The sequence below is a fragment of the Colossoma macropomum genome, unplaced genomic scaffold (genome assembly GCF_904425465.1).
Source record: "Colossoma macropomum unplaced genomic scaffold, Colossoma_macropomum, whole genome shotgun sequence".
Taxonomy (NCBI): domain Eukaryota; kingdom Metazoa; phylum Chordata; class Actinopteri; order Characiformes; family Serrasalmidae; genus Colossoma; species Colossoma macropomum.
Window position 1 is genome coordinate 18,732,100 of NW_023494799.1, and position 26,410 is coordinate 18,758,509.

Below are 26,410 nucleotides of genomic sequence, written 5' to 3' on the forward strand. Positions count from 1 at the left end.
GCACAGTAATAGCCAACATGCTAAATTATTTATTTGTAACTTAGCAGCAGAAACAGCAGCTTCAGCAGGGAGTGGAGCTCAGGCAGGAGCACAGGTAGGCTGTGGATGAAGTGAAATTCAGATAAATAAAAAGGCCCCTAACAACAAATAGCTTCTTTAACATGTTTATTTTCATCATTAAAGTAGAACCACAAACTATTCTTTATTACAGGCAGTATGACGATACTCAGAATGTTCGAGTTTAAGATCATGCCATACTTCAGATCTAAGCCAACTATTGTATAAGATGTATAAGATACTAATAGGTTTTTACAATGGATTTACAACTTCTGGACAATGCTATTGAACATGCACCTGTATTAACCTAGGCAAAATTTAAAGAAATAACACTACATGTATCATGTTTCTCCATCTTTTTTTTAATCATCTCTTCCATTTTCATTTACAGTGAACTCAACGTACGAAAGACTGATATGACTTAAAGGCCTAAAGGCATTTTTTGCTTCATTTGGTTATCATTAATTTACTATGGAAGCCCCAAAACACTCGGTTACGTATAGCGATATGAACATCACATTGTTGATGATTGATGCAGTTGCTATTGATCTATGAGAAACACATCTTTCTCACTAATAGCAAATTAAGTTCAGTTTCTCTTCACAATCTCTGTTCTCCCAGTGATCAGCTCCAGATTTTCGGGCTCCACAGCAGAGAAACTGGGCAGGGCATGAGGGCAGTGACACATCGCTCCCCAGAGGGTCTTTGTTTGCCCACAGCCATGAGACATCCAGGAAATGCAGACCTGACCATACACCATGTGTCTGAGCATTCAAACTATTCTTTTTAGCAACAAGCAGATCTCTCTCTGTGGTCAAGCTCACCAGGTCAGTGTAGTAATTTCTGCAGTGCTCCAGGGCTTCCTCCCTTCTTGTTCTCCTGCACCATGATCAACTCAGGTACCCATTTGTAGCAGAAAAACCTCCGACTTGTACAGCAGTCATCATACCACTTATCATTGTTCAGAGCCACACAGTGTTCATATTCAGGACTGTTTGGTTCTCCAGATCTAAATTTTTGAAATTCTGTCTTGCTTCCATCAGACCACTGAATAAAGGATGTCTCATTCTCTCTCTTGCTCAGGCCAAACCAGCACCAGTCACTGACATGTGCTCCTGCATCCTTTGTAAAATTCTTATGTTCGTCTTCAGTGTCAATGGTCGACAGGTCTTCATAGTTTTCTCTGCAGTATTTCTGAGCATCAGACCAGGTCAAAGATACATTCACATAAATATGTCTTCTTACTAACAGACATGTAGTTGCTTCTGTTAGAGTTGCCAAAAGGAGGACAAAGTGAGCAGTCCTCATCATTTGCTGTGGTGAGTTTGAGCGCTGCTCAGAAGGCACCTCTGAGATGAAATCAGTAGACAAATAAATGCAAAACCAACTTTGAATGTTCATCTGAGAAATGGAGGAATGCAAACTATAAAAACACAAATGCATACAATTGTAAAAACAATAGGTACAACAGTAGGTTCAGAAGAGAATGTCTATTTTGATCTAAGCTCAGCTGTGAAAAGGTTTCAAATTCTGAACTGTTTGTAAAGCATAAAATTTGTTCGTCAGAAGTATGTCATAGATAGGTATCCAAAAGTTTGTTGTATCCATCCAAATAAAAAAAAAACAGAAAGTACTGTAAAATTACTTTTTGTTTTACTGATTCTGTCCTGCAAATACATTTGAAACCTGTTCAGTATTTTTTTCGTCAGTCTTGCTTTATGACTGCATGATTGTCCTGTGATTGTTTTGCCCTGAAAAACTATTTTGCATAATTTTGCATAGCTTTTTTTCCATGTCAGCAAAACTAGCCTGATTTTTGCTGAGGTCCTTTGTCAAGTGTACTGCTGTAGAAATCATAAAGGAACTGTTCCTGTACTATGGGTAATTTCTTTAATTTTTTTTGCAAAATGTTAAAAGAAAGTAAAATGTCCAGACTTTTTCATATAGGTGGACAGGCTGTATTTTCTACATAGAATAAAAATAAACTGCTGTAATGCCATTTTTGACATATATCATATATAATGCAGGAAGATGTATTTATAACAAACATAACTATAACAAAATAATAGAAATCTGATTAAGTGATAATGTACTCTATCGGAAGGAATCAGGGTGTCCATGTGCCATACTGGACCCTGGAACCTGAGCAACGTATGGGCAATACCTGCTCACATTCATTTTGGACCCAACACAGTTAATTTTAGTACCGTGATTTACCTGCTCCAACACAGCTACAGACCCCTTCACAAATTATTGGCAACCCTGGTAAAAATGAGGTTATAAGAAAGTTTAAAAAAAATTCACCAATTGGAGAATTAGCTTAATGTCAAGCCAAACTTTAATTGAAGTAAGTTTATTGAGATAAAAAAAAAATCCTCAAGATTTTTTTTTTAGCAAAACCACATTTTCATCATTATTGGCACCCCTAGAGATTCAGAAGCAAAATGTAACTGAAGCATTTTTTCCAGTTGCATTTTACTTTTTAAAGTTGATCAAAATGTCTAGGAGTCCATGACTTCCTGCTTCACTGGAGTATATATATATATATATATATATATATACATGAGGTGACACAGAGGTCAAATTTCATTCTTAAACATAGGAAAGACAAGAGAACACAATTCAAATAAGGGAAAAGTGCCTACATGTATGGTTAGGGCAGTAATTAAAAAGTTCCAATCAATTGGAACTGTGGCAAACTTGCCTGGACAAGGACCCAAGTTTATTTTGCCCCCACAAACAGTGAGGAGAATGGTAAGTGAGGCAAAAACAATTCTTAAAGATTACTGTTGTAGAGTTACAGAAAAAAGTAGCATATTGTAGTCACTAAGTCTCCAAAACTACCATCAGATGCCACCTCCATGCCAACAGAATATTTGAAAATATGCCAGGAAAAAGCCTTTTCTATCATCTAACCACAAACATAAGCATCTGGAGTTTGCTAAACGCTACTGGGACTTTGAAACAAAATTTTTTGGCAACAAACACTCAAGCACAGAAAACAAGCTGATGCCCAGTGTTGGTATGGTGCAGGGTCTGTGACATGGGGCTGTTTCTCCTCCAAAGGCCCTAGGAACCTCAGTGGCTCCATGAAATACCGGGACATTTTAAAATAAAATCTGTCTGCCTCTGCCAAGAAACTATAAATGGTTTGTCATTCGATTACCAAGCAGGACAACAATCCAAAACATATGTCCAGATCAACACAGAAATGGTTTACTGAACACAAAATCAAGCTTCTGCCATGGCCATCTCAGTTCCCTGATCTAAACCCCTTCAAAAATCTGTGTGGTGAGCTAAAGAGGAGAGTGCGCAATAGAGGACCTATGACCCCGGATGATCTGGAGAGATTCTGTAAAGAGGAATGGTCTCAAATTCCCAGCTCCATATTCTCCAATCTTATAAGATATTACAGGAGTAGACTAAGTTCTGTTTTATTCGCAAAGGAAGATTGTAGAAAATATTAAATGCAGGGGTGCCAAAAATTGTGGTGATATGTGTGTTTGTTAATTATTATTTCTTGATGATGATTTTTTCTCAAAATAAATTTACAGGATCAGAACTGAAGAACCCAGACTTACACAGTACTAAATGCACATCTGTGCGTAACTGAGTATAGATGTTTGGATCTCTTGATTCATGACAATAGCAAAAAAGGAACTTTTCCAGAGGCAAAAGTGATCATTTAAATTTGATCATAAACAGAAAATAATAAAATAACAAGAATATAGTTGCTGTATTGTTCAACTAAAAGCAAGCTGAAGGTTTGTTTATGCAGCAGGGATGGAGTTTTGTTTCATAATAACTTGGCACATGGTGGCTCAAATGCACACAGTCACTGAGCATTATAACCAATATCTATATGAGTTAATCAACTGGAAAATCTACATTAGGTTTTAATTGAAAAAAATAATAATGTTGCTACTGGAAGAACATGTAATTGCTTATCAAGAGAAATAGGTTCAGCAATTATTGCACCAGCCACGCTTGAAAACAAAAACACTTAATGTGACACAATATCACATTAAGAGTCCATCCTCTTACTCTATTTGGATGTGTAAATCACCACAAAAATCACCTTGACAAAGTTGTGATTTTGGACTTGCATTTGCATTACTCTATTTGTTACTCTGTGTATTTTATTTTGATTCTCCAAAAAGGTTCAATAAAATGTCAAACTGTGGAAGCCCATGGCTGATTTTAGTATGAACAACTCCTTTGAAACTGTAGCTTACATCACACACTTGAATCTTTTACCAGGGCTCTCCAACTGGCAAAATTGGTATGCACCCTAAAATATCTCCTTACTCCAATGTTCATCTCTGAAGGAGCTAACTAATGCACAGTCCCATATGGCACTGTACATACCTCTAAATTCATCTTAGTCTCCTGTCTGTTGTACAACTATTAAACCATAAACCACAAAAAGGCATCTTTTGTCTACAAAACAAAAGGGAATTGCATGTGAAAAGGGTCAAGCACTGGTGAGAAAAAGAAAAAGGAAGAGCATAAGACACAGCAAAATGGGGAAATGGGGAAGGGAACAGAGGAGTGTTTCATGAGATACTTTGATGAATAACCACTTCAAGTTTTTACTGTAATTAAAAAAAGGACAGGGTATTTGATGGCAAAAAATTTTGCATTACTTTCATCAACACAGACTAAAACTAATAAACAATACTCCATCACATAGAGAGATGAAACCCAGCACTCTTGGCAAGGTACTGTGGCTTTATCTGTGGCTTTTGCCTAGTACAGAATTGTAAGTTCTAAGAGCATGATACAGTGATAATAATGCTTCAACCTGTAGTGTCAAAAGGCCTGAATGTTTCTTATGATCTAAAGAACAGAGAGGACCTTTTTTAACATATTCCCACTCTCATTTATCTATGAGGTGCCCTCCCATCCAGCGCAGCTTGCAGGCCAGCCATCGTCTGAAAGGGCAAAAATACTCATAGTGAAACTGCTGAAACTCAGGTGTCCGCCGGATGTCCCTCAGGAAGGCTACATCTAATTCAGACTCTGTCAGAGCAATTAGAAACAGGAGAAGGGCAAATAGCAGAGTGAGAGTCACTAAGAAGAGTCGTGTCAAACTGCCAATGACTTCACACAGCCGCTCCACCTCAATGCTACCGGTGGATTGCTTTCCTAGATGAGCGGCTCCTCCTCTTGTGCCAGCGAACCTCCCCTTGTCTGGAGTGAACGCCTCCCCTGCTTTGTCTGGAGTGAATGCCTCTTGAATGCTGGGAGAGCCATTAGTATTATCACCCAAGGACTGGTCCAGTGAGCAGTTGCTGAATACTGGTGTGGGTAGCACACTGTCAGAGGGACTATAGCATTCCTCAGAGAATTCTGCTGTTGCATTTCCACCCTCTGCTCCATTGCCATGTGTACTCACGAAAGAGCCACCATGAGAGGTGGATCTGACAGGCGTAGAGTGGCCGCTGTCACGTAAAGACTCTAAACCTAAGAGAGTGAAAAGAACAAAATGTATATGAAGTTGATCAAATGGTTGTATTTGTAATATTAGTTACTATGTTTTTTTTAAAATAGTAATGTCCAACACACTAATGCAGTAATAGGGTTGGGTAGTAATGGAATACATGTAATGGCATTTAATGTAATTACATGATTAGGATACAGAAAAAATGTATTCTGTTAGTTACAGCCAAAAAAAAAAACACAGTAATCAGATTACAGGTACATTATAAAAATAGAGTGTTTACCAGTAGGATTACATTCAAATGCAAACTCATTATCTTGCATTTTTAAAGTGATCCTCCCAAGGCAGTGCTGTCATATATTGCCAGTGTAAAGTACAGGGCTCAAAAGAGTGGTTCCTAGTTGTGGGTACCCCTTGTTCTCCACATTTTTGTGTTTGCATTCAAACAAGGAGAAATACATTAAGTAATTATGAAATGAGTAGTACTCTTCACTTACCAATAAAAGGCTGGAATAATGGAACAGAATAATCATGAGGACGAGTATGAAGGCATCCATGATTAATATTAATAATAATAATACAGTATACTTATTCTGTAGTTGATCTACTAAAGTTAAACCAGAGTGTTTATTTACTAACATTATGTAGCAAAATCATTAGTGCATCATAAGTCAAATTGGCAATAAACAGTAAGAAATTAAAACCAATGTTGCTCAGGCTGTGAAGACAGTCTTTACAGGCAAGTCTGTCCACTCTGTGGCTGTTTTGACAATGTATTACTTGAATGTAGAAATCTATAAACCCAAAAGTAACTGCCAAGCTAAAATTTGAAAACAAGCATTAAAATAACCTGGAAAAAAAGTTAGAAATTACATAGATAATTTGTGGCTTTTGACTCAATTTTCCTTTTTGTTTTGGTCAAAACTTTATCAGTATCTTTGAAAAGTCAAACAAAAAGTCTCTGAATTCACTGAAAAGATTAGTGTTGAAAAATGTGTTAGTGACTACATAAAACTGGTGGTTTGGCTGTAGTAGAACAAATAGCACTTTTTTCTTTCTGCAATCATTGCATAAAGTCCCTAATGTCTTTAGGGTAGATAAGTGTCTCATGTCCTTTAAATTCTTTCTTTAGAAGTTTCAGTAAAATGACGGACAGCAACATGGTGGTTATTAAATGCTTGTTCAATTCAAGGCATAGTGCCAACTAGGAGTATGTGTCAGACAAAAGTCTTACAAAGAACACTTTGATCAAAGTGGAAGAACACAGATAGACATACATTTAAATTAATAGCTGCTAAACATCACATCCACAATATTACCATAGAATTAAAATCAGCACCTTATAGCTAAGTCTCAACAGAAACTATATGTTGTGCTGGAATTAACATCAAGCCTACCAAATGAAAACCATTTGTATCCAAAAAACCTCCTAAAGACATAGTATAAGGAGCATAAAATATGGACCCCTGGACAAAGAAAAAAGTAATAAGGTCTAAAAAGTCATCTTTTTATTATCTCTGGGTGTTTACCTTTGGAGGAAGCCAAAAGATGCCTTCAACCCACTATTTTGTCAAGTGTTAAACATGGCAGTGGATCCAAAATGATAAAGGGAACAATCACATGGGAGTAACTGTTTGCTCTGCATGGTCATATCCATGAATTTAATTTGACATCATATAAGAGCCACCATGTTGATGGCCTAAGCTAACCAGATGGTTTTGATCACCAGCCATAGGTTGTAACCTACATTTTATGTTGACATTACTATTTTTATGTGTGTGTACTGTGGGGTACCACTGGTGAAAATGCTTCTGTTTTGCATTCCTTCCAACCTTTCATATTATTTTGTTTAACATTTTTTTTTAATCTGAGACTTTCTGTTGTTTATTTCAAGGTTTATATTTATATACACTTCTGCTCAAAATTCTACATATCTCTGACTGAATTTATAAACATCTACCATTGTTTAAAATAGGAGTGATGAAAAAATATAATCATACAAAGCACATTTGTTCCATTTAGTATTAGTATTCAGAAACCAAGAAAAAAGAGATAACGAGATAATCTGCAATAAAATGTGAGATGCAAAGAAAAACCTAGCAAGCAACTTCTAGTCAACTACAAGCTTCTCTGAAATGAAGTAGTATGGGCATCTAGAAAACCCTCAAGACTTCTGAAATAAACTAATTTGGAATAAAAAAAAATGAGCTTTATGGTCACAACCATAAATATTATACTGTAGAGGAGTCAACAAGGATCATGAAGAGAAACAAGAAACACACCATCCCAACAATGAAGCATCAAAGTGGATTTCTTCACACACACACCTACAAAGAGCATCCAGGAGTAGCATTGGAGATTTCTGGTTTAAACATGTGCATCTGGATTAGTGTCCCAACATATGTTTTGAAGTACATTTTAAAGTAAAGTGGATGGTTAGGTGAAAGTTGTCTGGTTTGATCCAGTCATAAAATCATAAGTTATAATATGGCTAAAACATAACAAAAGAGGTCAGGCAAAGACAAAATACAGAAGATCAGTCAAAACTGTAAAAAATGAGGAAATAATCAATGGTTCCTATATGTATTTGAAACCATAATTATTATTAATCATTATTAGCAATTTTGTGACGTTGCAGCAGAACACAGACGCTTGCGGATGTAGACGACACGTTTAATATGATCGGGCAACCAAAACAAAAGGGCAAAGCAAAAAACGAAGTCACAAAAACAGGCAAGGAAGTCAAAAACACAGTTCAGTCAATACAGGCTAAGGTACAAAAGGGATCAGGCAAAAGGCAAAGTCGAAAATACTAAAGTAGAGGTCAATACACGGAAAAAACAGGCAATCATAAACAAACGCTCAGTAGATCAGAATGATACAATACTTCGCAAAGAGTCTATCTAAAGCCCGGGCTTTTAAAGTATACTGACTAGTCATGTGAATAAAAACACAGGTTACACCAGTTAGTATTCCAGTGATGCAGAGCGCTGATTGGTGCGCGAGCGGGAGTCAGAAGTCACATGAGTCCCAACTGTATTGTGGGCAATGGTGTCCGTGTCTGAATCCGAGTCGGAGGGAAGTTGCTCCGTCATGTGATCTCCCGGAGGATTCTGGGAGATGAAGTCCGGTTCCTTGTTAGAGCTCGCCGAATACGTGACAAATTTATCCATTAACAAATTTGACCCTCCGCCACCCCCTCACTCAGATGGTTGTATTCACATTTTAGTGACTGTGGATCAATTTTCTAAAAATATAATTGCTGCTATCCTCACTGCCATCCAGGTTGCCAAGGCACAATTCCATCAAGTTTCTCATCACTGTGGTCTTTCAAAGGACATTTGATCATGGTGAGCCTCACATCCTCCATCAAATGAGCAGGTGGAGGAAACTATTCAGGAACTTTGTGGATTTTGAAGTAGATTCTCTCCACTCTCCTGATTTCCCATTACGGCACTGAGTAAAGCCATGGATGTAGTTTTTTTCATTTTTGCATTGTCTTAATTAAGCGCGGGCTCGGCGCTGTCATTTCTGTGGATTCCACTGTCTCATATGTTTGCTTATCTTCCTTTTTTCCATGTGCTCACTGATGGGGCCTGTAAGTTGTGTAAGTAGTGATTCACAGGTTCACTCCCCTCCACCCCCCCCCCACCTTCACAGAGCCGATTTGCATTTCATTAGGTGCCCTAATACAATTGCCTGATTAAAATACATAAATAAAAAGAGGGATAAATAAATAAAGAGATTGTTAAAAGGAAAGTAACAAGCGTGTTTCGAAAATGTAATGAGTACAGGTTTATTCTTTTGAAATGTAGTGAGTAAAAGTAAAAAGTATTAAGTGAGAGAAATACCTAAAAACTTTACTTAGGTACAGTAACAAAGTAGTTGTACTTCATTACCTACCACCTCTGCTCATTTTAGGACTCATTAGGACTAAGACATATAGCATGCAATCTCTCACGTTCCTGTTAAGTTCTTAAGCCATCTTGTCTGATTTTTTTCATGTTTTTTGACACTGCCAATTGTGGCCATTGTTCTGATAATAGCTTTAGCTATAGTGGACTGTTGGACAACTGTTCTTAGACTTGCCTTACTTAAATAAAAGGGTTTCAATTGAATAGAATAGAAATTTATTGTTGTAAATCCAGATATACACTGTTCCCCATCACTCTGGCCATCCAAAATTGATTATAACGTGTGCACTCACATATACACACACACACAAAGAAAGGCTGTTGAATTTGTCGTTAGCTCTGTGTTGAGCTTGCGTGTTACCTGCAACTCTGGAGAGTCGATTGTACTGGGGGATGCTGAGTCTGGAAGAGGCTCCAAGGGAACTGGTGGAGTCTGGCAGCAAGGGGATGAGGGGCAGAGAGCCCAGGACTTTCCCCAGCAGCCTGGGGCCCAGCGTAAAGACCCTTACCTTCACATCCCAGTAACAATGATTAATCATTCGAAGGTGAACGTTAACCTTTGTCTTAATCCGGATTAGACACTTCACCATGGTGCCCGAACACGTATGTATATATGTATGTGTGTGTGTGTATTTGTATGTGTGTGAGAATGAGAAAGAGAAAGACAAAGACTGGACATATAAGCCACTACAAAAGAACAAAAAAAAACCCACCCCCCCACTGCTTATTTTCACTTACACTGTAATGACACACATGGAGAGCCCCTGCATGACTATTTACAGAGAGTGTAAAAATAGCACTCTTGAAACAGCGGGGAATAGGATGTCACACTCGTCATTGTCTTTTTAAATGTGTTGTGTGCCAATGAAAGGAGGAGAGGTAGGCCAACAACTAATATTTACTCTTGCTGTGGTATAACCTTCCACATACTATTCTACAAATACACAACCAAAATGCTGTTAATGTACAGACACGAATATAAATATATCACATATAAAGCTTAGTTATTTTCAAAGCAATTATTTTCAAAGGTCAATCATTTTATATCTGTGCAAGTTGCACACCTTTGGTCTTATTTGTCCTTATTTTTGATTAAGATGCCAAATTCATATCCATGCTGCCGAATTCATATCCATTATTTCATGAGCCTCCCTTCTGTGTGCTGTTGGAAAGTGGACACATTCTCTAATAATCTATATGGTTGGATTGGGGATTGGGGTTGGTGTTTTTTGGTAGATATAAACAAACAAACAAACATCCAAATAAATAAATAAATAAATGCTGTCAGGTATATTTTTAAGTATAATTTTAAAAACAACACACAATCAGTGCCCACTCACACATTCACACACAAAAAAATTGATGTCCTCATTACAAAGGCAGAACGACAGGGCCAGGTGAATGTCTGGTTACATATTGCACAAAGGCAGAGGTTCTCACATTACAGAAGGAGAGACTGACACATGGACAGAAGAAGAAGTTAGCAATTCTGTGTTTTGCTTAGTTTGCTGCCTCCAAACCAAAACATTTTAGTAAAAAATGATAAAATAGTAATAAATAGTAAAAAGGTATAGAATAAAACCACATTTAAATCTACTTTTCATTTTCATGGTTACAACAGATCTCGTAAATCATTCAGTGAGGTCACTATATTTCAGCTTTGTCTAACATATAAAGGATTGTACTTCAGAATTACAGAATTAGCTTATTAGCATATGAAAAAAGATTGGTCTTTTTAACAAAATAAACAAAAATACTTGTACTTGATGCATCATGAGAACATTGTGTGAATTTATCAAACAATGTACATACAAACTTTTTATTGTATAACAAAACTTTTGGTAACACTTTACTGGAGGATACTGTTCATGACGCTACATGACACCTACATAAGCTTGTCATGACAACTGACATAACCCTTGCATATGTGTTTATAAATGCTTATTCCAATAGGCATCATTCCCTATAAAGTTTACATTTAGCAAGTAAGCTTAAGTAGCTTTCATGACACATGACTTCTACTGGGATAAGCAATTACAAACATGCATGTTATTTAGGGTTATGTCAGTTGTCATGACAAGCTCATGTAGTGTCATGTAGCCTAATGAACAGTACCCTACAGTGTTAAGTGATGTGTTATCAAATATTCTTCTTTTTTGTGTCTATGTCTGAGTATTTACCTTCCATAATGGATATATGGACTGCTCTTCTGCGTGTTTGGGGCACGCTACACTGTCGCGGGCCATGCGTGATGGAAGGACAACTCCTACTTGGGACCATTCCAGCCCTGAGTAGCACACACATACATAACTGAAAATTAATAGACAAGCCAATGTACACTAATGAGGCATAACATTGTGACCACCTCCTTGTTTCTGCGCTCATTGTCCATTTTATCAGCTCCACTTACTATATAGGTGCACTTTGTAGTTCTACAATTACAGACTGTAGTCCATCTGATTCTCTGCATACTTTGTTAGTCCCCCTTTACCCTGTTCTTCAGCGGTCAGGACCCCCATGGACCCTCACAGAGCAGGTACTATTTGGGTAGTGGATCATTCTCAGCACTGCAGTAACACTGATGTGGTGGTGGTGGTGTGTAAGTGTGTGTTGCACTGGTCTGAGTGGATCAGACACTGCTGTGCTGCTGGAGTTTTTAAACACCTCAGTGTCACTGCTGGACTGAGAAAAGTCCACCAACCAAAAATATCCAGCCAACAGCGTCCTGTGGGCAGCGTCCTGTGACCACTAATGAAGGACTAGAGGATGACCAACACAAACTGTGCAGCAGCAGATGAGCTATCGTCTCTAACTTTACATCTACAAGGTGGACTGACAAGGTAGGAGTGTCTAATAGAGTGGACAGTGAGTGGACACAGTGTTTAAAACTCCAGCAGCACTCCTGTGTCTGATCCACTCGTACCAGCACAACACACACTAACACACCACCACCACATCAGTGTTACTGCAGTGCTGAGAATGATCCACCACTCAAATAGTACCTGCTCTGTGAGGGTCCATGGGGGTCCTGACCACTGAGGAACAGGGTAAAGATTAAGTGACCCTTATTAGTCCCACAATGGGGAAATTCAACCTCTGCAATTTAACCCATCCGTGCAGTGAAACACCACATACACACTAGTGAAGACACACACTAGAGGGCAGTGAGCATACTGCCCTAGTAGCTTGGTGATGGATCACACCGCCTTACTGCCGTCACTCCTACCGCATCCATGTCAGAGCATATCACAGTATTCAAACACCAGCTTGCGACGTCTGGATTTCTCTATTCTATCGTAGTAGTTTAAGGGGTGAACCACAATATATCTAACACCAGACAAACAGACACCTCCTTTTAGGTACGTTTAAACTGAAAGCGGTGATTTTATGTCTTGTTTGATCTACAGTATCATCAATTTGCCATTGTGTGCGAGTGATGGAGCGCTCCTTCAAGTTAGCCAGCTGCTAAAAACAGCTAGCCTGGAAAGATAGCGTTCTCCCAATGCTTTCCAGTGCCTCACAGCTTCCTCAGTTTACTTGCATTTAAATCAGGGCTGTAACTTGCATGAACTCACTTCATTCTTTCACTTTTGTTGCTTGGGAATGCACTAATACTTAAATATGACTGAGTGCTGTAACAGCGCTGTAGTTGAGAGAAGCAGACGTGATTTAACGCTGCTAAAGCTTGTTAGGATGTAAGGAAAGAGGTGAGTTCACTTTAGGACAGTACGGTTACGCCACTGATCTCGTCACTCACACTTGGTCACAGGAGAACAGATCGCCGGTCGCTCCACTCAAACTGGGAATGTACAACTCCACGTTTCAGACGTTGTTAAAGACTCATTTCACTCGTCGCCCCCTCCCTCTCTAATCATGTCGGAAAACTCGGAAGTGCGCCCTCTCCTGGCGACAGCAGAGTACTGTCGCTTTCCTTGCAGTAGAAAATGCCACCAGGGCTGTCGCTACAATGTAGAAGTGTGAGAATGGTCTGTTATATCGAAAATTTATCGTACATTTCTTATTGCTATATTGAGGAAAAGTTATATCACGATAATTATCGTTATCGTTTTATTGCCCAGCCCTAGGAGGTGGTCATAATGTTATGCCTGATCGGTGTACATTTTAATATAGCTCGGTGAGAAAAACATGTACAAAACAGTAAACAAAGGTGTTCATCATTCTACTTGAGTGGTAAATACAGTGGTGAGTACAGAACATGGAAACATTAGCTACAAACCAACCTGTGGATTTCTGGTGGTTCTCGTCTGATTTTGGCACTTTGCTCCATCACCTCCTTAGCCACCTTGCCACTATGAGAGATCACAACACAAACCAATCTAACCAATTAAACATCTGTTAGATCATTATTTAACATCTCAGAATAGCTCACAAAAGTCACAGAAGAGACAAGTTGCACAAGTAGTAATTCAGACTGGACATCATCAGTATTTACCTGTATCTGAAGCGACTCCCTTTGAAGAACACATTACTGCTAGACACTGTCCGCACTTGACTTGATTTTTCAAACCTGCAAAAAGACAGAAAGACAATTGATTCTTTTTATTATACAGAGCAATATCAGTAAGTATACAGAATATTGCTCATGAAAAAAAGTAGTTTGATATAAAGTATTTTACGCATATATATATATATATATATATATATATATATATGAATCTTTCAGAATTTTTCAGAATTTTCCCCACATATACACACACACACACACACACACACACACATACATACCTATATATATATATATTTTGCAGAAGCACTGCAAAAGCTGGCTAGTCTTCATGCTAGGCTAATGGCTAATAGCTAACCCCAAGAAATTGCCTTTTTCCTTCCACTCTCTTTTCCCCCATTAACTCATTTACTCATTACAAACTGATGTCTGCTGTTTTGACAATAAACTGGACTAACTTATCACAGGCTGCAACTCACCACACAAGAGGTGACAGAATCAGCGTGTTTTGCACTGTTTGTACATTGCTATAAATATATTTGGGGTTTTTTTTGGGTATGATTTCCTACTTTGGCAACTCATTCTCATGTTTCATGCTGTTTGTCATAAATGCATGCACATGAGGATTAAGCCTGAGTATCAAAATTTGGAATAACCGAGAAAGTCATTAACCACTCTTGTAAAGATAAGATAATCCTTTATTAATCCCGCAACGGGGAAATTTGCGGTGTTACAGCAGCACAGAAGACAGAGCAGCAGGAAATATACAAACAATATTTAAATAGAATAAACAATAAAAGTATAAAGATATATATGTATATGTACAAAGATAAGAAAAATATACAAAGTATTAAATTTAAATTTAGAAATGTAGAAATGTATGTATTGTAGTGAGTATTGCACAGTGAATAAAATAGCAAATAAATAAACAGTAAATAAATGGAGAAATATTGCACTTGACATAATTGCACATAATGGTGGTAAACATGTTGACAATGATCCGCAGTGAATATACTACGCATGGTGGATTGAGATATTGCACACAGTAAAGTGCTATGGCAGTGATGTTGAGAGTTCTTGCACATGGAAAGTAATTGTAAACTACTGTCTACTGAGTGCTGTGACTGTTATAGAGTCTGACAGCGGCTGGGAGGAAGGACCTGCGGTATCTCTCCTTCACGCACCGCGGGTGCCGCAGCCGGGCACTGAAGGAGCTGCTCAGTGCTGTCAGAGAGCGGTGCATGGGGTGGGACAGGTTCTTCAGCATGTTTGTTAGCTTAGTCCTCATTCTCCTGTCCCCCACCACCTCCACTGGGTCAAGAGGACATCCCAGGACAGAGCTGGACTTCCTGATGATCTTATTCAGTCTCTTCCTGTCAGCAATGGAGATGCTGCTGCCCCAGCACACCACTCCATAAAAAATGGCTGATGCCACCACAGCGTCGAAGAAGGTCCTGAGAAGTGCCCCCTGCACGCCAAAGGACCTGAGTCTCCTCAGGAGATGTAGCCTGCTCTGGCCTTTCCTGTAGAGGGCAGCTGTGTTGTCAGTCCAGTCCAGCTTGTTGTTGCGTCAGTTCTCTGTACTCCCTGTCATCTCCGTCTGTGATGAGGCCGACGATAGCAGAGTCGTCAGAGAACTTTTGCAGGTGACAACTGGCAGAGCTGTACTTGAAGTCCGCAGTGTAGAGGGTGAGGAGAAAGGGAGCGAGGACAGTTCCCTGTGGAGCCCTCGTGCTGCAGACCACCGTGTCCGACTGACAGCCCTCGGTCCTCACATATTGCGGTCGGTTAGTGAGGTAGTCCAGGATCCAGGTGGTGAGGTGATGGTCCAGGCCCGTGCACTCCAGCTTGTCCTTCAGCAGTGTGGGTTTGATGGTATTGAAAGCACTGGAGAAATCAAAAAACATGATTCTCACAGTGCTCCCAGCATTCTCCAGGTGAGAGAGAGAGCTGTGTAGGAGGTGGATGATGGCATCCTCCACTCCAATGCCAGGTTGGTAGGCAAACTGCAGTGGGTCCATTGAAGAGCTCACCAGGGGGCACAGGTGGACAAGAAGCAGTCTCTCCAGGGTCTTCATCGGGTGAGATGTCAGCGCCACCGGCCTATAGCTGTTGAGGTCTTTGGGGTGTGGGGTCTTTGGCACTGGCACCACGCAGGATGTTTTCCACAGCTGTGGGACTTTCCCTAACCTCAAGCTGAGGTTAAAGATGTACCCGACCACGTCACACAGCTCGTTCGCACAGGTCTTGAGAAGCCTTGAGCTGATGGCATCTGGACCTGCAGCCTTCCTGATCTTCATCCTCCTGAGCTCACTTCTCACCTGGGATGTTGTGAATGTGAGGTTGGAGTAAGGGAGAACAGTGCTGGGATGTATGTCAGCAGGAGAGCCGTCTGATGGTGGCTGTGTGTTGAGATGAAGGGGGGTGGGTGCAGGAGAGGGGGGAGGGCCAAATGCTGGTAGTGCCAGACAGGGAGAATTCAGCAGTGATGTGCCTGTGGTGGGGGGAGCAGGCGAGTGATCAAACCTATTAAAGAATAGATTGAGTTCATTCACCCACTTGTGGTCCCCCACAGCCCGGGAGTCGGGCTTCTTGTGTCCAGAAATAGTTTTGAGGCTATTCCAGACTCCACTGACATTATTCTGCTGCAGCTGGGCCTCCATCTTTCTCCTGTAGCTGGCTTTCCCCTCCCGGATCTTCCTTCTCAGCTCCCTCTGCACAGATCTCATCTCCTCCTTGTCACCTGATTTAAAAGCCCTCTTCTTCTCCTTCAGGAGGGCCTTTATATTAGGATTAATCCAGGGTTTGTTGTTGGAGAAACACCGAATGGTCTTGGTGGGTACGGTATTCTCCACACAGAAGTTGACATAGTCCGTTATGAAGTGTGTGAGGCCATCAATATCTTCCGCATAAGGATCACACATCTCCTCCCACAGTGTTGTGCTGAAACAGTCTTTCAAAGCCTCTTCAGACTCTGCAGTCCATTTCTTCACTGTGCGGGTGATGGTTGGTTCTCTGTGTACAAGTGGTTTGTACACAGGCAGGAGATGAACCAGGTTGTAATCTGATCTTCCCAGGGGAGGGAGGGGTAGGGAGTTATATGCCTCCTTTGTATTGAAATAAAACAAGTCCAGTATTTTATTGTCTCTGGTGTGGCAGGTGACATACTGGGTGAAGGTAGACAGTGTTGAGGATGGAGTAGAATGGTTAAAGTCCCCAGAGATCAGGAGGAGGGCCTGTGGGTGCTGGGTCAGAATCCTGCTCACAGCTGAGTGCAGGACGTCACAGGCAGCGTCTGCAGCCTGCGTTAGCAGACGGAGGAACGTACGCAGCTATCGCGATAGCATGCGAGAATTCCCGTGGCAGATAGTAAGGTCTCATGCTAACGGCTAACAGTTCCTTACAGCAGATTTGCTCTTTAATAGAGATGTGTCCAGAATTACACCATCTATCATTCACAAATACTGCCAGTCCTCCTCCTTTCCTCTTACCGGAGTTAGCGTAGTTAGCCAGGTCTCCGTAAACAGCATGACGCTACACTCACGGAATTCCCTCTCGTGCCGGGTCAGCGCCGCTAACTCATCCATCTTATTTGGAAGAGATCTCACGTTCCCCATGATGACAGAGGGAAGGACTGCTTTGTAGCGTCTTCTCCTCGCACGGCGTTGAGCCCCCAGGAGCGCCGCTGTGCCCCTCAGCGCTATCAGTTGATCCCTGGTGTAAACAAAGAGATCCCGCCGGGAGCACGCTGGATCCGCTCTCGCGTGTGAAATGCGCGAGAAAAACAAAATAAAAAGAAGCGCAAACTGCACGAGTTTAATGCCCATGGTGCACAGACAGTGTGAAAAGTACTCAGGTTTAGAAAGTACTATAAAAGAAAGGAAAAATAAGAGAAAAAAAAGCTCACGGTGAGCAAGAGCTGCTGTAACAGGCTGCCACTCGCGCGGCGCCGGAAGTGAATAAAGTGAGACTATGTCTGTGTTTGTTAGTTTTTGTACAAAAAAATCCTTTATTTTTAAGCTTTTTCTCCTCATCTTCTCTTTTTCTTTTTTGTTCTTCGGCTCAAGATGCGTATGTTCTTTTTTTGAGACATGATTAACCAGTTGCTTTTTTTGTCCTCACTGGAGCATCTAAATTATCAACATAATACAGTAGTACAGTAGTAACCCAGAAGTTGGTAGGTGGCCTCCTGGTGGCCGCGGTGCCCTAAGCAGCTTCTTATGTCGCTTATTAGGGAGAGTCGGCACTCTTTACAGGACATGGCTGACAGCGTTATCCAGAGAACAAACATAATTATGTTTCAGAGGAAAGCAAACGCTTTGTTAAGAGTCCTGCCCAAAGAATCTTACAAGCAGCTTAAAACAATGCTGTTCTCACTAGAACTGGGACAGTGTTTCCCGCAAGATTTTGTGAGACTGTGGTTGGTGTACCTTGCTCAGGCCCTCTGACACAGCAAAAAGGTCACACCCACAAAGCACGGTAAAGGAGCTTAAAGTAGACTAGACTAGACGACTAGGGCATACATAGCATACATTCACTATATGGACAAAAATACTGGGACACAACTCTTAATCATTGAATTCAGGTGTTTCATTCAGTGCCACAGGTGTATAAAATCTAGTGAAGTAGTCTGCCTTTACAAACATTTGTGAAAGAATGGGTCATTCTAAAGAGCTCACTGAATTCAAGCGTGGTACTCTAATAGGATGCCACCGTTGCAGGGGCACAAAAACTGTGTGCTGGGAGCTTCATGGTATGAGTTTCCATGGCTGAGCAACGCATGCAGACGTTACATCACCAAACACAATGCCAAGCACTGGATGGAGAGGTGTAAAGCACACTGCTACTGGACTCTGGAGCAGTGGAAACATATTCTGTGGAGTGACAAATCACGCTTCTCTGTCTGGCAGTCTGATGGACGAGTCTGGGTTTGGAGAATGCCAGGAGAATACTACCAACCTGACTGCACCGCGCCAAGTGTAAAGTGGGTGGAGGAGGGATAATGCTATGGGATTGTTTTTCAGGGGTTGTCCTAGGCCCCTTTAGTTCCAGTTAAGGGAAATCTTAATGCTTCAGAGTATCAAGACATTTTGGACAAGTGTACACTTCCAACTTTGTGGGAACAGTTTGGTGAAGAATCTTTTTCTGAACTTGACTGGCCTGCACAGAGCCCTTACCTCAACCCCATCAAACACTTTTGGGACGAACTAGAATGGAGATTGCGAGTCAGGCCCCTTCGTCCAACATCAATGTCGGACCTCACAAATGCTCTTTTGTATGAATAAGCAAAAATTCCCAAAGATATACTCCAAAATCTTGTTAAAAGCCTTGACAGAAGAGTGGAAGCTGTTGTAGCTGCAAAGGGGAGGCAACTCCATTTTAATGCCTATGGATTCAGAATGGAAGGTAATAAAAGTGATGACTACATGTCAACCTGGTAGTTTTATTCATGGTTCAAGACTGAGCCAATTGTACCTCGCCAAAACAAATTATTAACAATAGATTAAACAATAAATATACCCATCAGCCAAGAGAAAGTACTGTCTGAGAGCAAAAGAACAGGAGCTGTGTCCAGCCCATGCCTTATAGTAGAGATACACTATATTGCCAAAAGTATTCATTCACCCATCCAAATAATTGAATTCAGGTGTTCCAATCACTTCCATGGCCACAGGTGTATAAAACCAAGCACCTAGGCATGCAAACTGCTTCTACAAACATTTGTCAAAGAATGGGTCGCTCTCAGGAGCTCAGTGAATTCCAGTGTGGTACCGTGATAGGATGCCACCTATGCAACAAGTCCAGTCATGAAATTTCCTCGCTACTAAATATTCCACAGTCAACTGTCAGCGGTATTATAACAAAGTGGAAGTGATTGAGAATGACAGCAACTCAGCCACGAAGTCACACATAAAATGGCAGAGCGGGGTGCATAGCGCGCAGAGCGGGGCGCATAGCATGCAGAGGTCGCCAACTTTCTGCAGAGCCAATCGCTACAGACCGCCAAACTTCATGTGGCCTTCAGATTAGCTCAAGAACAGTGCATAGACAGCTTCATGGAATGGGTTTCCATGGCCGAGCAGCTGCATCAAAGCCTTACATCACCACTGGACTCTAGAGCAGTGGAGACGTGTTCTCTGGAGTGATGAATCACGCTTCTCCATCTGGCAATCCAATGGACGAGTCTGGGTTTGGCGGTTGCCAGGAGAACAGTACTTTTCTGACTGCATTGTGCCAGGTGTAAAGTTTGGTGGAGGAGGAATTACAGTGTGGGGTTGTTTTTCAGGAGTTGGGCTTGGCCCCTTAGTTCCAGTGAAAGGAACTCTCAATGCTTCACCAAACCAAGAGATTTTGGACAATTTCATGCTCCCAACTTTGTGGGAACAGTTTGGGGGTGGCCCCTTCCTGTTCCAGCATGACTGCGCACCAGTGCACAAAGCAAGGTCCATAAAAGACATGGTTGAGTTTGGTGTGGAAGAACTTGACTGGCCTGCACAGAGACCTGACCTCAACCCGATAGAACACCTTTGGGATGAATTAGAGAGGAGACAGCAAGCCAGGCCTTCTCGTCCAACACCAGTGTCTGACCTCACAAATGCGCTTCTGGAGGAATGGTCAAAAATTCCCATAAACACACTCCTAAACCTTGTGGAAAGCCTTCCCAGGAAAAATTAAGGCTGTTATAGCTGCAAAGGGTGGGCCAACATCATATTAAACCCCATGAATTAAGAATGGGATGTCACTCAAGTTCGTATACGTGTGAAAGCAGACGAGCAAATACTTTTGCCAATATAGTGTATATTAGTGGGTACAGTTGTATCAGGAACAGCAGTGTTGTTGGGGTTACTGGTAAACTGACAACAGGTGTATTTTGGTTAATATTTGTGAACACTAGATTATTGTTTTAATGTGTTGTGTGTTTTATTTGTTACAATTGTTTTAAATTATTTGTTATTATTTGTGCTGGTGACTCACTGGTAGAAGGATTGGTTCTCTACTCCACACTTCCATAGATGCTTACAGGCTTCAGGTGTTGGGGCAAAGTAAGTCAGAATGATCTTCTGATCCTGAAGGGCAGTGGTCAAAGTCATGAGTACTGCCATTACTGTCGACATTATGAGAAAAATATTATAAATAGTACATAAGCTATTTAACTGAACATTATACTACAGAAATGTTTCCCATACTATAGTAACCAACCAACCACCACTCTTACACCTACTTACTTCCTGTTGATTTGCATAAATCCAGAAGGTCTTTCCCTCAAACTTCATTTTAGTGACCTCATTCCTGTTCACAAGCAGACCGACAGTTATTTATAGTGGCACACACACACAAAGCATGTGCATATGATATGATAGCTTCTCCTCACTGACCATTTGAGAAAATGGACTCTCCGGTTACCCTGCAACACCACAAAGCCAAATGGAGTGAAGGCTAAGAATGCAGCATTTCCTGACACATCCTGTCATAAACAATAAAAAAATTAGACAGATCTCCATTTACAAAGAATTAATATCAAATAAAATTCTAATCTTACTCATTAAGTTAATTTTATTTTTATTCATTTCAAAGTCAACTACTAAACTTGTAAACTAAAAAGTTAGTCAGGGAGGTCAGTGTGCTTCATACTGAGATGTTTTGTAGCCAGTACTGAGCCACAAACTTGTATATGGTATAATGTGTATGATATTTACCTTACAAGGATGTGGATCAACCCCATATGTCTCCAAAGTCCTGGCCTTCCTTAAGAAATTCAACTCTGAAGTCTCAGGAGTCTGGCCTCTGTGAGAGGGAGAGAGTGATCACACAGTAACACACACACACGAAACACAGCACATGCACACCAAGACATACAAAGATTCAATACATTTAATGCATTAAATACATTCAAGTTTCTGTTATTCATCTGTAATATTTTGTGCCATGAATACAATTCTACTCAAAACAAATATTTGCTGAGACAAAAAGAAAAAGCAAGGCAATTATAATGGTAATGATGCTCCTACATGAGATCAGTTTTGTGGATCTCAGCAATGCGGCGCTCCAGGCGCTCTGAGTGCTTGGGGAAAAACTGGAACTTGGAGCTGTAGCCTTCTGGATGCTTCCCTGGGTCATAGTCCCCAATCTCAGCTAGAGAAGGAAGGCAATAATGTGAAACAATCTGACAATAGTGCATAGAATAAGAACATACTTCACAATACAATAAACACCCACTTACACAGAATCAGCTCTTATTTGTTTTTTGACAACAGAGACCAACATATGAAATGAGTCCAACAACAAAAATTGCTGTATATTATTTTGTCTCCATTGAACTATACATGTAAGCTTTAATATATGAAAGTTTTGTTAAGGAAAATATTCTGGTACCAGCAACGTACGCCCAGTACTACAGCAAATATCACAACTTATTCCCAGTTGTATATTCACCTTGTAGAATATATGCAGCTAGCATAGCAGCATCTGAGCTCCTGCACAAAAGTCGGCCATGATACAAATCTCTTTTAATCTGCAAAAATACCAGATATCTGAAAACATCAATAAGAAAAAATATATATTGTTAGATCAGTCTACTATAAATTTTTTGTCCTAAAGGGCTCAACAGAAATTATGTTTAAGTCTGTTGTAAATGTTGTTACTATAATAGTCATTTAAAATTTATATATAGAGTTGCCAGTTTATTAGGTACCTTGTACCTACACTCATTGGCCTTTTCATCAGTTACACCTGCCATATGCACTACATGGCCAAAAGGATATGGGCACCCCTTCAAATTACTGAGTTCAGCATTTCAACCACACACAGTGCAAACGGAAACATAAGGTATCGACATGGCACTGCTATAGGATGCCACCTTTCCAACAGTCAAATTTCTGCCCTGCTGGAGCTGCACAGGTCAACTGTATGTGCTATTATTTTGAAGTAAAAATGTCTTGAAGCAACAACAGCTTAACTGCAATTAGGTAGGCCACACAAGCTTACAGAAGGGGCCACAGATTGCAAAGCAAGTAAATATCGGCTGTCCTCCCTCAGTTGTAACACTCACTACCAAGTTTCAAAGTGCCTGCTGAAGCATCTCTGTGACCATTTTTAGGGTTCTTCTACTCTGTTCAAAATAGTGTGCATTAAGGGAAGTGTGTGTTGAATCAACCTATGGCTCACTCAGTCAGTGGAAAGTCACATAGTCTGCTCTATGTAATCAATATTTTTGTGTGTTTTTTGTTGAAATTTTTGTCAGTAACCTGTTCATGATAAATTGACTATACTTTATCCATGATAAATTGACTAAACTGTAGCTGCACAGTTGATGTCAACAAACCTGCTTTACTGCCTCTCTGTCCCATGGTCTATCATGACTGTCTAATTTCTTTTAAACACATGCGTAATAAACAGTATGTGTGTCAAAAATGGGGATGTGCAATAGAGCTGGTGAACTAGCTTAGTTACTCAACTAACTTTGCCTACAGCATCACAATTTGTGTTCTTCGCAAAATTGTTTAGAAGAGAAGGGTGCAGCTGAGAGAAAAAGTGTACTAAAAATCACTAATTCAGCAAGGAAGAAACAGGTCAATAAAAAAAAAAATAAAAAATGCCGCCTGTACTCACATGAGTACTCTGACTAATCAGATTAAAGTATCAGAAAAAGTTTTAGATAAATGATTACGGTACTGTCATTCTTGATGAATGAGCATCATAGTTAAGTAGGGCATTAGACATAAATACAATTTATATTGCTTCTTATTATAAATAAACAGTGATAATGATATGTAAATCTAGCATATTTACCTGGTCAGTGAGAATTTATTTCTCAAATATCTAGTTTATATAATCAATCCTTTATTAAATTAAATGAGGTGTGCTGCTGATGGAACTGAAGAAATCCATTAAGGACTGGAGTTCAGAAAGTCAACAGGAACAAAAAACTTGTGTTCTTCTAACTATTCTTCTAACAAACATATTCACATATTTCCTTTAAAACAGAACATTCTCCTCATGTTTTACTGTATTTATGTTCATTTGTATTTATTTTAATGTTATATAGTGTTTTACTACTGGCAAAATGTGGTAAAAAGTTTAAACAGTTTTAACAGTTCAAAAAAAAAACATTTTTGCACTGTAATGCACAATGTGTGTGTGTGTGTGTGTGTTTGTGTGAATACATAATACCTGGAATACATAAAAGACCCTGAAATACATAAAAGAGAATGTAAAGGTTATGTTGTGAAAGCGTATTTCAACATGAGAATGAGCCAGAAACAGGCATTTTAGGGTGCATTTATGGAAAAAAAGAAAGAAAACCCAGGCTCCCCCAGTAAAACCTGTGAATTTCAATCCCTGGACCCTTGACACCACCATTGGACTCTGCAACAGTGGAAATGCATTCCTGCCTGAATGCATAATGCCAATTGTGAAGTTTTGTGGAGGAGGTATAATTGTCTGGGTTTTTCTTGAAGTGAGTACTATAGCATACAATGACATTCTACAGAATTGTATGCTTCCAAATTTTGGCAACAGTTTGAGTAAAGCCTTCCTGTATCAGCATGACAATGTCCATGAGCACAAACCAAGGTCCACAAAGAAATGTCAGCCAAGTTTGGTGTGGAAGAACCTGACTAGCCTGATTTTGATCCCTGACCCCATCAATTACCTTTGGGAAAACAGCGACTGTAAGCCATGCCTTATTGCTCAACATCAGTGCCCAACCTCACCAATGCTTTTATGACTGAATGAAAGCAAATTCCTGCAGCCATTTTCCAAAATCTAGTGGAAAGTATTCCCAGAAGAGTGGAGACAGCTGCAGCAACAAAGAGGCGAGCAACTCTTTATAAATGCCCATGGTATTGGAATGAGATGTTCAACAAGCATATCTGATATCTGATGTTTGGGTGTTCACATACTTTTGGCCTCTTTGTAGCAGTGATACCAACATGGTAGTGGCATGTTAATGGGTGTTGCAGTCGTAAAAGACGCCGTGGTGTTTTAAGTGAACATGCTTTCACTTTACTTTTTATGTACTTATTAGTAACATACTAAACAAAATTATACTTGGGTATACTTGGCTTATCGTGACAAGTGTACAGAAAAGTCTAAGTATGTTTGGCCTATACTTGTACTTAATCTTTTGATTGAGATATATTTTGATTCAGAAAAGAATAATTAAGTATTTTTGCCTTATTCATAAAGTTTGAGTATACTTTGCTTGTAGTTTGAAGTGGAATAGCTTAGAGTAAATAGTATTTGGGCGAAAACGAACCTGATCTTTTATATACAGTGTTATTCATCCACACAGAAACAGATGAACATTTAGCTAATTTTATTGTAAATTGACAAAGGTGTGAGTTTTGATTTGAACTGGAATGTCAATTGAAGTTGTTATGTTCTTAAATTTTGGCATCAAATTAAAGAAAACAAATATATGTACACTGATCAGGCATAACATTATGACCACCTCCTTGTTTCTGTGCTTTGTCCATTTTAACAGCTCCACTTAATATATAGGTGCACTTTGTAGTTTTACAATTACAGACTGTAGTCCATCTGTTTCTCTGCATACTCTGTTAGCCGCCTTTTACCCTGTTCTTCAGTGGTCAGGACCCCCATGGACCCTCACAGAGCAGGTACTATTTGGGTGGTGGATCATTCTCAGCACTGCGTGACACTGATGTAGAGGCATGTGTTAGTGTGTGTTGTGCTGGTACGAGTGGATCAGACACAGCAGTGCTGCTGGAGTTTTAAACACTGTGTCCACTCACTGTCCACTTTATTAGACACTTCTACCTTGTCAGTCCACCATGTAGATGTAAAGTCAAAGACGATAGCTCATCTGCTGCTGCACAGTTTGTGTTGGTCATCCTTCATCAGTGTCGTCCTTCATCAGTGGTCACAGGACGCTGCCCACAGGACATTGTTGGCTGGATATTTTTGGTTGGTGGACTATTCTCAGTCCAGCAGTGACACTGAGGTGTTTAAAAACTCCAGCAGCACTGCTGTGTCTGATCCACTCAGACCAGCATTACGCACACTAACACACCACCACCACAACAGTGTTACTGCAGTGCTGATAATGATCCACCACCCAAATAGTACCTGCTCTGTGAGGGTCCATGGGTTCCTGACCACTGAAGAACAGAGTAAAGGGGGGCTAACAAAGTATGCAGAGAAACAGATGGACTACAGTCTGTAATTGCAGAACTACAAAGTGCACCTATATAGTAAGTGGAGCTGATAAAATGGACAATGAGTGTAGAAACAAGGTCAATGTTATGCCTGATCAGTGTATATATACTTACTAACTAAGGATTATTCAAGAAACAGTTAATTATTATGTTTTAACTGGGTAAATGTATATATACCTGGGTGAAAAGTGACTATTTGGAAACCTTCAAGGCCTTCAGCCCTTGTTGTTACTGAGAGTGGCTTTTGCTGACATCATTAAGAGGGACTCTCTCTTTGTTGACTGAATTTCACCAATGACACTGCATTTAGTTTTGCTCCAGAGCGCATCTCAGTCGGCATAATAACAGTTTT

The 26,410-nt window shown here is 40.2% G+C and overlaps 1 protein-coding gene across 2 annotated transcripts in view; it reads right to left on the reverse strand.

The window, feature by feature from the left end:
- Positions 1-4,829: 4,829 nt before the first annotated feature.
- The window catches only part of frmd5 (FERM domain containing 5), a 35,671-nt gene continuing 14,090 nt past the window's right edge, over positions 4,830-26,410 (reverse strand). For both annotated transcript variants that reach the window (XM_036587115.1, XM_036587116.1), the window contains exons 5-14: positions 22,313-22,410; positions 21,889-22,012; positions 21,577-21,664; positions 21,256-21,344; positions 21,106-21,169; positions 20,855-20,946; positions 13,868-13,942; positions 13,656-13,724; positions 11,595-11,701; positions 4,830-5,523 (exon numbers count right to left, since the gene is read on the reverse strand). In XM_036587115.1, the coding sequence (XP_036443008.1) occupies positions 4,937-5,523; positions 11,595-11,701; positions 13,656-13,724; positions 13,868-13,942; positions 20,855-20,946; positions 21,106-21,169; positions 21,256-21,344; positions 21,577-21,664; positions 21,889-22,012; positions 22,313-22,410 (1,393 nt within the window). In that variant the 3' untranslated portion in view covers positions 4,830-4,936. The remainder of the gene's footprint in view (positions 5,524-11,594; positions 11,702-13,655; positions 13,725-13,867; positions 13,943-20,854; positions 20,947-21,105; positions 21,170-21,255; positions 21,345-21,576; positions 21,665-21,888; positions 22,013-22,312; positions 22,411-26,410) is intronic.